General features: G+C 42.0%; 1 protein-coding gene across 3 annotated transcripts in view; it reads right to left on the bottom strand.

The window, feature by feature from the left end:
* Positions 1 to 11,849, bottom strand: part of ASB11 (ankyrin repeat and SOCS box containing 11) — a 29,930-nt gene that overhangs the window by 9,112 nt on the left and 8,969 nt on the right. For 2 of the 3 annotated variants that reach the window (XM_034759065.1, XM_034759073.1), the window contains exons 3-6: positions 10,759 to 10,866; positions 7,709 to 7,859; positions 7,321 to 7,455; positions 6,247 to 6,438 (exon numbers count right to left, since the gene is read on the bottom strand). In XM_034759065.1, the coding sequence (XP_034614956.1) occupies positions 6,247 to 6,438; positions 7,321 to 7,455; positions 7,709 to 7,859; positions 10,759 to 10,866 (586 nt within the window). The remainder of the gene's footprint in view (positions 1 to 6,246; positions 6,439 to 7,320; positions 7,456 to 7,708; positions 7,860 to 10,758; positions 10,867 to 11,849) is intronic. The other variant, XM_034759082.1, reaches the window with a different exon arrangement.

Here is an 11,849-nt window from a genome sequence, read left to right as displayed (position 1 = left end):
TGAGGTTGAAGTTGTCATGGTGTGTATGTGGTTGCATTGTAAAAATTGATAGATTTTTAAAATGAGGAGCTGGAAGTAGCAGTAGTGGCAAAATTGTAAGAAATTGAAAATAACTGGAAAAAAACCCATCAGTTCTGCAAGGAATATATTGCTTTTGGATTCACATCTTCAATAGCTTCATGTTTCCTTTGAGGAGAAACTCTATCAAATAACAGTATGAAGCCAGCACATTTGCAACAACATGTGAAGACAAAACACGCTGTGCATGCGGGTAAGCCAGTAGAATGTTTTCAAAGAAAGCTCTGAGTTCCAGACTTGCCAGCTTAAAAATGAAAAAAGCTTCAACTATTTCTACAAGAGCACTCAGAGCTTCATATGCTGTCTCCCTTCTTGCAGCAAAATCAAAGAAGGGTACACAATTGCAGGAGATCTGATTCTGCCTGCCACTGTGGCACTTGCAGAAAACATACTTCATAAAAAAAAGCAGCTCATACGCTCAAGAAAGTACCCTTATCAAATGACACCGTGTACTGCAGAATTGAAGAAATGGCTGAGGATATTGTCTCTCAACTTGTAGAGAAATTTAAAAGGGCAAAAACTTTCGCCTTTCAGCTTGATGAGTCCATGGATATTAGTGGAGAAGCTCAACTGATTGTGTATGTTTGATACCCTGAAACCACTGATATCAACGAGCACATGCCGTTTTGCAGAAGTATAAAGGCAAACTCAACTGCAGAGGACAGTTTTAAACAAATTGACTTTTTTTTTCTGAACACAATTTGAGTTGGAATTTATGCAAATTCGTCTCCACTGATGGGGCCAGTGCAATGACCGGGAGATGAATGGACCTGTAGTTAGGATCAGGAAAGATAGTCTTTCCTTGCAGTGAGTGCACTGTATCATACACAGAGAGGCACTTGCTTCAAAAAAGATGAGTTCTGAACTTCAAGAAGTTTTAAATGAGTCTGGCAACTTAATCAAGTCCAGGCCACTCAATGCTCACCTGTTTTGCATTCTTTGTGAAGAGATGGGGTCAGAACATCAGCAACTGTTGCTTCACACAGGTTCACTGGCTTTCAAGAGGGGAGTACTTGACAGATTGTTTGAATTACACACAGAAGTTCACACATTTCTGATTATTCATCCCTTCTTATCCCTGTGTTTGACAATACTGTGTGGTTAATTCAACTTGCCTACCTCGCAGATATATTTAGCAAGCTGAAAGATTTAACTTTGTCCATGTAAGGCCATAACACTAATGTTCTGAATCTCTATGATAAAGTGAATGCTTTTATTAAGAAAATTGAATTTTGGAAGTCCAAATGCGGAGACAAAGACTTCCCCTGTTTTCCACTGCTTCACGTATATGTCAATGATATCTGCACAGGGAAAATCGAGCAGAGCAAACTTAAAGAAATAATAGATCATTTATCCCATGTGATGGGGCGCCTGCCCAACACTGGGATCTAAGGAGTTAATAGAGCGCTAAGGAGGCTGCGCAGGAGGCAGCCAATCAGAAAAGGGCTGAAGGGAGCAGCCAAGCAGGGCCAAGCAGGCCCATATAAAAAGGGAGCTGCAGGGCAGAGGAAGGAAGTTCTCTGCTGGGAGCCCAGGGAGGAAGGACTGTGTCTCTGGAGGGCTGAGAGAACTGCCAGCACACTGGACAGAACAGTGCTGCTAGCAGGGACCAGGGGAGCGAGCAACACATCCTGGCTGGCTGCTGGGGTTTGCAGGCAGAGGTCGTGAGGCAAGGACAAAGAGGATGCTGGGGCCATGAGGAATTGACCAGACAATTCGCTGCAGTAGTTACTAAGAGAAATGGCTGAACAGTGGACTGCAGATCCCCCGGAAGGGGGAGGAGCACAGTGTGTGGCACAGCCTGAGGGCTGTGTCACTGAAGAGGATGCTACAGTCCTTGGAGAGACATGGGTCCTATAACAGGAGTGATAGTGGTGAGGCACCACCCAAAGAAGGCACATTACCATGCAGAGCTAATTCCCCAGACAACCAGCAGGAGGCACCACAGTGGTGAGTGAATCCTGTTACAGCCCACTTGACATCTGAATTCAAGTCATATTTCCCCAACACTCAACACAACTCAGCTCAACTTAACTGGGTAAGAAACCCATTCATTTTGCCAGATGTTAGCAGCAGTAAACTCTCTGCCGGTCAGCAAGAAAATCTTCTTGAGCTGTCATCAGAGCATGGCCTGCAAATGAAATGTAATGTCTCCGCACTAACTCACTTCTGGTGTTTAGTACAGAAATTACACTGACCTTGGGAACCAAGCTTTGGATGATCTGTGATCTTTTGGGTCAAAATATCTTTGTGAAGTCTCATTTTCTGCTATGATTATGTAGTGGGGTGGGAGAGGGCTGCAGTGGGGGAAAAGCTAGGCTGATTGGGGGAAGCAGCCACGCCCCAATCAGACCACAGTTGGCCCTATAAGAGGGCTGAGGCCAGAGGTTGACACACTCTCTCTAGCAGCCTTGAGAGAGAAGGACCTGGCTGTCTGGGAATCTGAGAAGGGTATCTACGGTGGAGCAGTGCTGGGGAAGGGCAGAGGGAGCTGGGGAGCTCCAGTCTAGCAAAGCCCCAGGCTGCAGGCAGAGTTAAAGGCCCACAAAATGGTACTAGGGCTTCAGAGGGACAGCCCAGGAATAGGCAGAGGCAGCTGGTCCAACCCCCCTTGCCGATGATGAGTGGTTTACAGACTGCTGTCTGCTCCAGGGAGAGGGGGCTCGATGATGACTGGCAGTAGCCACTGAGGCAAGATGGGGATAGTGGGTTGGGGGTTCCCTTAGGAGGGGAGACCCAGAGTGAGGGGGTACTGTGGTGGGGAGAACCCCTGAGCAAAGGGCACCAGGGTCTGGGAGGGACACGGAGACAGCGGCAGGCGAGACCCCAGCCTGCAGAGGGCGCTTCGGGCTGGAAAGAGTTAATTCCCTGGATTACCAGCAGGAGGCCCATGCCGGTGAGTCTTACCCCGCCACAGACTGCCATCAAGACAAAGAGTAAGAATAGACTCAATGTGAAGAAAAACTTAATTGTTGTCACTTCACTGCCTCCCAGAATGTCAAGGCTCACAAGTGAAAAACAGTCTTAAGTACAATATTTATATTTCAATCAATTTATTTGATGATATGGTAAAAATGAGAAACTAATCAGTTTTTCAGTAATAGTGTGCTGTGACACTTGTGTTTTTATGTCTGAGTTTATAAGCAAGTAGTTTAAGTGAGGTGAAACTTGGGAGTACTCAAGACAAATCAGACTCCTGAAAGGAATACAGTAGTCTGGAAAGGTGGAGAACCTTTATATGCTTCACGAATGGTGTGGAATGGAATGGAATGCTAACTGTATCATACTGTTCAGCCACTAGGTGGTGGAATACCCTTAGATATATCGAGAACTAAAGCAAAATCTTGCTTGACAAAATCCATGTGGGACAGAAATGTTGGGGGTTTGGCTGTATTTGTCCCAGTCAACAGTCTTAAGTAAGGGACTTGTTCCTTTAGCTATTGATATAGCTATTCATGAATGCGTCTGTCCTCCTGTAAGTTTCAGGCATTTTGTATTCCAGTTATACTGATTCCTGTACCTTTTTCATTTTTCCTTTTGTCAGGCTCCCCGCTAGTGCCTGAGCCGCCCCTGCTTTGGACAAAGGAATGTGTATTTGATTTGCTGACCTGCTGGATCTTCCCGCAAAGACAAAGAAGGTCCATTTTTACATTTTAGGTAAGCACAGCTATTAAGCTAACAAGTGGAGGAAGAAAAAGCATAGAGCTTCCTTCACCACCAGACTGCACGTTGCCTTCCTCACTGCTTGAATAAACTTTACTTTGAGAGGGAACCTTCAGAAGAATCCATTTCAAATGTTTACTGGTCTATAAAGGCAGGGGAGCTGAACCTCAAGTGATAACCAATTGAATCAACTGTATATGATTTTACTGTACTATGAGAGGGAGGTCTTTTCTGAAAGCTAATACACACTGGTGATTAATATCACTGTGAAATGTATGTATTAACACTACATGAGGAAATATGGATACTTAATGATATTATCTTTTGAAGTCTCTGGCAAAACAGTTTCCACCCTGGACAGGAGAAAAGGCAGCTATTACCTGTCTGCTATGTAAATTAAGTGTGGTGGAATCAAAACAATGGAAGCTTCCTTTACATACAGGGGGATAGCAGGACCACAGGAAGGGAAAAACAGTGTGAGATCATCTTGTCTCTTGAAACAAGTTCACTGAACTTTGGAAGCTATAAGCAAGGACAGAAGCCATCTTTGGCATCCATCACTAGGCAGACATAAGGGAATAGAGCTCTTCCAAGCTGAGAAAGATGAATCCTTCACCAAAGGAGGGGCTAAAGTCTCTGGAAACTAAATATAGGTGAGAAACCTGCTTAGGCAAAGATTGTACCTTGCTAGAGTTAGCTTTAGACTTTTAAATGGGTGTTCTCGCTTTTATTTTACTTGTAACCGTTTCTAACTGTATTCCTTTTACCTGGCATCACTTAACCTATGTCCTATTGTTAATAAATTTGTTTTATGTTCTTAGTTGCTTTACAGTAAGTGCTGTGTTTAAATGGGAGGGTGTATTCACCCCAGTTAAGTTAATAAGTTGATATGCTTTTATCTCTTTAGAGGAACAAACGACCCCTATTATTTCTCTGAACTGTCCAGGAGAGGGGTGGACATTGCAGATTACACAGTTTTGGAAAAATTCAGGACTGGGATTATGTTGGGGTTACACTGCTGATTGTAACCAAGGCTGGTGGAAGCCAGTATGGGTCTACGGGGCTATATACAGGCTGCTGAGGCCACAGCTGCTGAACCACAGATGTCTAGCACGCAGACACTCAGGATGTAACCTGCATGCTTGTTGCCAACTGTTAGTATCCCAGGCAGGGAGTTACAGTTCAGAGTTACAGGGGAAGAGATCACACAACCCCTCACTGGTCTGGATTACCTCCTGAAGCCCTCTCACAACTTTATCTCATATTCACTAGGTAGACAATGCAAACATGTATAGAGATCCTTTACCAGACTGTTCTAGAAGGGAAGAATGGGACTGATGCCAGATAAAGAAATAAATATACCTTGGAGAAAAAAAAATTCTGAACTCAGAACATATAATAAAGAAATCAGAGCAATTGAATTTTGGTAAAATAAGGAACTTCAAGACAGATATTTTATAATCTCACTGGAAGCAATGAAAATACATGAGGATTAGTCAAAAGCTATTAGTGGACCAACATTTAGGAAGGGATCTAATAAAGATTTTGAATTATACAGGTTGCTAGGTCTATCCTATTAAATTGATAGTGTCCAAATAGCTTTCCTCAGATGAAAACGTGCTGTAAAATTGTAAGGTTAAAGGAAAGAATAATTCAGCTCAGCATGTATTTCAGAGCTATTCATTATACAGAGCCTTAGCTATGCATTTCACTTTACAAAACAAGTAGAGATGCAGTTTCTACCCTCCAGAGTTAGATGTACATATAAAGGTAAAAAACTGCATGGCAAGAATTCTACATGAGAGGAAGGTGCAAGATGAGATGGCTAAAATGTTGGCACGTCTCTAGTACAAAGTTTCTTCCAAATAGATTTTTAAATGGTACTAGAAATACTCTCAGAGAGGCTAAGGGTCATTGATCTAACAGAATGCTTCCTGAAGCTTCATGAAACAGCAGTAATATGAGAAGCTGAATAACCAACTGGGCTTAAGTTCCACTTTCTCACAAGTTATACACATTCATGGCCCTGTTTATGCATGGAGCTGCACAATGAGACTCAGTAACATCCAAGCTGATGTATACATTTCATTTGGGATTTCTGGTTTGTATGCAAAATAGTTGTTAGCTTGCTCTCTCAAATATGGTTGATAATAATAGTAATAAATAAAAATACTTGGCACTTATATATATACAGCACTTCTTATTCATAGCTTTCCAAGCACTTTACAAAGGCAGATAAGGACTATCCTTATTCAATAAATGGGAAACAGAGGCACATAAAAACAGAGCGACTTGCCTGCCATCGCATAGGCAGTCAGTGGCAAAGCTAGGAATAGAACTGAGATCTCTTGGTTCTCATTCCTGTGCCCTATCTTGAAACATCCTGGAGACTCTCAGAGAACTAACAGAGGGAGCAGCTGTATGTGGAAAAGGAAGATGAACATGAAAAAATACTTATGAAAAGGAAATAAAAATTGTCCCGTTAAAAAAAGAAAGAGACATTACCTTCCCGAAGCAAGAGGGCCTGTTCCACTTTGCTGTTGGGGGCTGCCAGATCAAGGGCACATTTGAATTCAGCATTTCTGCGTGTCAAGCTAGCGCCATAGTCCGTTAACAAGTTGACTGCTTCTGCGCTGGATTTCCTAACTGCAGCATGGAGTGGAGTGTCTAATCGTTTACCCAAGTCAACACTGGCTCCTTAAAAGAACACACACAGAGATAAGAATAGACCAGGGTTAGCATTAGGAGGAAGCAGGGAAACACATCACTGGCTGAGTCTAAGATTTCTATCACACACTTTGGCTTCCATCATTAGCATCAATAAATGAAGTGCACCTGATGGCACACAGGACTTATCTTCTCTTGATTATAGCAGTGCTCAATATCCAGAAGTCACATGGCTACTATATTAGCCTCAAGAGTAGCAGTAAGATGAGGATGGAGAATCAACAGAAGTTGAGCCAATGCTGAACTTTTTGACTATCAAATGAGTGGGTGTTTAAAATCAAAGTTGCTTCCATCTGATTAATTCAAATGGCCAGAAAAGCATGTTTGTAACATTTAATTAAAATAACTTTGGAGTCCAGGAGTAAAATGCTTATCCTAGGCTGACAGTAGCACCCAAATTGGGCCAGAGCCTTAGCTGGTGTCAATCAGCATAGCTGCTTTGGCTAAAACAAGCCAGACCACCTGAGGTGCTGCCCTGCTGTATGTGGGATCTTCATGATCACTAAAGGGATTATTCTTTTGAGTGGTTGGTTAGCTGATCTGCTCCCTCTGCACGTGGTGAGCAGTGGATGAGTGAATGCTTAGCATGCTTGGCTATTTATTTTATAATAATCAAAAGGAGTTGATGCGGGTCACAGGGCAAACAATATACCAAGACAGTTCTTTGTAGCTCCTCTCATCATCATCTTCGAATGACAGAATCCCCTTTTTTATCCCAATCTCAAAATTCTTGGTCCTCCAAGGAGTCAGGAGGAATTAAATGCTAATATCAGGAGCGGGGAGGGATTAAGGAGAAACAATAGGTGGTGCCTTCAAATATGTTCAGCTTCCCCTCCTCTGCCCCCAGAGCACCTAGTTCGAGAAGCTTCTTGACACAGTCTGTCCTCTGATACATGCAGGCCACATAAAGGGGTGTTCCGTGCTGCGAATCTTCTTGGTCAATGTCAACGTCATTGGCCACAAGAATTTCCATACACTCCCTGTGACCTGGATAACACAGAAGAGAGGTCATCTCACCTCATTTCCTCTCTGCAGGATGCCCGACAAACACATACTATATACATAACATTAGAATAGAATACACAGAACTCTATATAGAATAGTATGGATTAAACCAAACACACATTTATCCCTATGGCCCAGATACTTCAGATGCAGATGAATTTCCCACAATTATTTAGGGAGGAAAAACAAAGCCAGATCTATTTATAGTTAGCTGTACTCAAAGCCTTAAAATTACCTCTCTTTACTGCTTCATGAATAGGTGAAGCAAGGTGATTCTCTAGCTGTGGCGTGGCTCCAAATTCAAGCAGCATGTTCACACAAGCTGCACTGCCACTACAGCAGGCATTAAAGAGAGGAGTGATCCCATCAACAGTGACTGCATTGACCTGAACAGCAAGACAGACAGACAATAATCTGTTTTAAAAGGGATGCACTTCCATTGGAAACTACCCACATCTCAACACTAAATACAGCATAAGAAGAAGACACTGATTTTATTTAATGTCAGAGCCCATATTAGTCACCAAATTCAGAGTGACACACTCTAGGAGAGACCATTACCATCAAGTGCCACCCTGCTTCTCAGGGCGGCGGCAGCAACAGAACTCTGACACTGAAAATTGTACAAGCTCCTACGTAGAGCTGGCTGGAAGATAGGGATTTTTCCTATGGAAAATTTAGACTTTTCATTTAATCCCCCAAAATCATTTTCAGACACCCAACCCCAACACAGTTGCAGTTTTCTGACCAAATCCAAATCTTGGAAGGAAAGCAAATACTTTGTGAACATTTTTATTTAGTCAAACAGACCTTCTATCCCCCGGTCTGTTTCCTGCTCTCTCCAGTTTAGAAGTCAAGCAGATTAGTAGATTTCACTATCAGCACTGTTGCATGATTCCCAGTTTGTCACAGAAATAAGTGCAGCTCTGCTGAATAAACTGCCTGGGAGAGACTTGTTGCATAATGTGGATCTAGTCACTAGTGTGCTGTATGATAGTACATGGGGGTCTTCACTACAGTTTGCTACAGAATGGGAATTGGAGATCCCAGCTGTCCTTATGGAATATGATGAACAGTTTTATTGCCCTCCCCTTATAATAGAGCAGCCAGATTCACAATGACCCCTGTTTCCAACTCAGTCTCCTTTCAAGCTCTATTTCTACAGCGGAATTAGGGCTGCCTACAAATTTTCTGTGGAAGGTTTTTTTTTTTTAACTAATGGAAAATTGGGGGGATTTTTATTAAAAAAAATAACTTAATAGTCAGGTATGCAGCCCACTAGGAAAAGCTGTGTCACATTCTATTGCCTTTCTGCGGTGTTGGGATCTTTTTAATTTCCTTCCCTACTGAGCCATTAACTGTGGGTACCCAATTGAGAGGAGAAGCAGAGGGGCTGCTTCTTTGCTAGTGTTTTTGCTGGCATTTTGATGCCTGATTGGCTGAGTTGGCAGTCCAGTATAAAATGCTACCAATCAATTCCCAGTTATTGGAGCAGCTTCAACAACGTCTACATGAGGAGATTACGCAGCTGCACAAATGGGTGCACAGTTTAGCTTTTTTCCAAGATGCTGAATATATCAGTTTGTACTGCATATATTTTAAAAAGAAAAAGGCCATTTTCCAGCTCTCTTCCAGACTGCCCACCTCCTATTTTGGAAACAGTACAGAATGGGGGTTTGTTTGGCTTCTGGGGAAAGGGAGGGCCTGGCAAAAGATGAGGGCCAGAAGGAACACAAGCACAGTTTTGAAGGGAACAATATATCTGAAGAAAGAGATGTCCATCATCTTGAATTCCTAAGTCCTACCAGACTGGTTCCCCATATGTGGTGCAGGGGTATTTGCCCAACATGGTAAAATGAACTCTAATATGTTTTGAATGGCACCTCACCCAGCTGCAGAGCTCTACACCCAGGGAATGGGCTCAATGGCAGAGCCAGGTCTACAATGGGGAAAAATCATCATGCTAGAAAACTTGTTAACTACCATGATGTTAAACATGACTTAGCACTTAATGTAAATGAGGACAAGTCGTTTTTAAACACCTGTTAAAATCATAGACCAGCTAATATGTTTTCATCATGACTGTCCTTGTCCACACTAAGGGCAAAGTCATATTGCAAGTTAAAATGAGTTAGTGAATGCATATCTAACATGATGCTTTCCCCCAGCGGAGACAAAGCCTTGCTGTGTAGCTCATACATTTTGATGGGTAGCCAATTCATCTTGCAAAAACACTAGCAAAGCCTCTCCTCTGGGTAATGACTTATCTGGTAATAGAGGAAGGAATTCTGGGAAGTTGTTCCAGAGTAAATGGCTTTCTAGTGAAGGAAATGAAAAAGATCACAGTGCTGAAGAAAGGCAACAGAATGGGACACCGCTTCTTGTGTCCGTGATTATTAATTTATGTGAAGAAAAAGCCACTGACTAACTGAGACTGTATGTAGCAATGAAGAATGGGAAAAGTTGAACAATAAGGATGATTTACTGACAGTGACAATTGACAGTTCAGATTTATGACTTTCTAGGTGCTAAAAAGATATGTGATCAATACATTTCAATTTTTTTTAAACTGGGTAATTTCAAAAACAACCTGAAACTGAGTAATATGAAGAGCAAGGTTTGTTTTTCCTGTCTAGGGGCTTAAAAGTTAATGTACAGTATAGTTATTCTATAATCATATTCTTCTCTGCTAATGAATACATCAGTTGTTGGACTCCACTTTTTTGATTTCTTGCCACTCCACATGTAAATTGTTCAGCATAGTAATCAGGGGAACCTGTAAGCAGACCCAATATAATAAATCCCCATATATTTCTTTATATTCCCATATTTCATTTTTAAAGATATTTTTATATTAGGTCCAATGTGGAGAAAAGCTGCTCTTTTATTAGACAAAATGTTTCATTTCTTAAGCCCCTTTATGTATAAATCACAAACTATCTCAAAAAACTTGGAGCAATTCCAGTGACCATTCTGGAAAGCAGAGCACAACTCATCATCATAACAGTTAGTTTGGTCTAATTTTCCTAATTTTTTCCCACTGATCACAGTGAAGTTTCACAGAAGAAAAACAAAGAGGAATATGTCTACGATCAAAACAGCCACCAAGCTGTAAAAAGGTGGGGTCCTTCAGGAAAAAAGCTATCACTACAGAAATGTAAGTAATTTACTATTAGTGAAAGCAAAATATTGTCCCCTTTTGTGGCCAGATGTTCTGTCTCTCTCTCTCTCTCTCTCTCTCACACACACACACACACACGGCCTCGTTTATACGCTCGTACTCACTTGAGCGCCGTTCTCCAGTAAGACTTTCGCACAAGTGACATGGCCACCCAGGCAGGCCTCGTGGAGAGCAGAAACCCGATCTATGGTTACAATGTTCACATTGAATCCCTAGAAATCAGAGCAGAGATGTGAAAAACAAACAAACACCAAGCAATGCAAACATCATTCCTGGAGTTCATTCCAGGCGGGAGTTACATGGCGGTCAAATCTACAGTCCTTGCTCTGGCTACCGAAGTCAATGAGAGTTGCCCTGGAATACGCATGGCTCAGACAATCACTCTGATACTGCAGCTCTTGCATCCATCGCCGCTGGAAGGGATTTAAAGCAAAAGGTAAAGAAACTGAGTGACGCTTATCTGTGTTGCTTCATAATTCATGGTAAATTGCAGGAGAGACACTGTACATCTTTGGCCTCTAGTGACTGAGATTAATTTCCCTATTCCCAGATATGAAAAGGTGCCTGTGATATGTCAAACTACACTTTTTATCCACAAAATGAGCACTCTGACCAGGAGTGTGATTTGTTTCCTGAGTCACATGGTACTGTTTCTTCTCCCTGGTTGTTTATCAACCTGATTAAACAGGAGTAAAGAATACTGAATAGCAAATACACTTTATAAGTGTTCCATTAGCAGCTGTATGAACTGAACCAGCCACGCAAACATTCACGGGGGGAAAAGCAGCGCAAATATGGCTGGATCCAAACATGACTGGGACTTTGTTGAATGTTTTCCAGCCTATAGCTCCATCAAATGACAAGTAAGAATTCAAGCACATGTACGTTGGAAATCAGTTCTACTGGAAAATAATTCAAACTCTGACATTCCAAATGCAGCATCTGTAAGGTTCTAGATGCTTCCCGCCCCGCCACCCTCAAGCAGTTCACAAGATGGTGGTGGTGTTTTTTTCTTTGTAGCAGCAAATATTACCCACGGGAATAAATATTTCTGGGCAATTCAGTGCTGTGAAAGTAGCCAGCCACAACCAACTGACACGATGAGCATTAAAAACAGTTGCAATACCCTCTAACTCAACAATTTAAACTAGAAGAAGTGAATATTTTTAAATAAACAATTCTCTTAAAATTAAAA

The sequence above is a fragment of the Trachemys scripta genome, chromosome 1 (assembly GCF_013100865.1).
Source record: "Trachemys scripta elegans isolate TJP31775 chromosome 1, CAS_Tse_1.0, whole genome shotgun sequence".
Classification (NCBI taxonomy): Eukaryota; Metazoa; Chordata; order Testudines; family Emydidae; genus Trachemys; species Trachemys scripta.
This window is presented reverse-complemented; position numbering and strand designations above follow the sequence as displayed.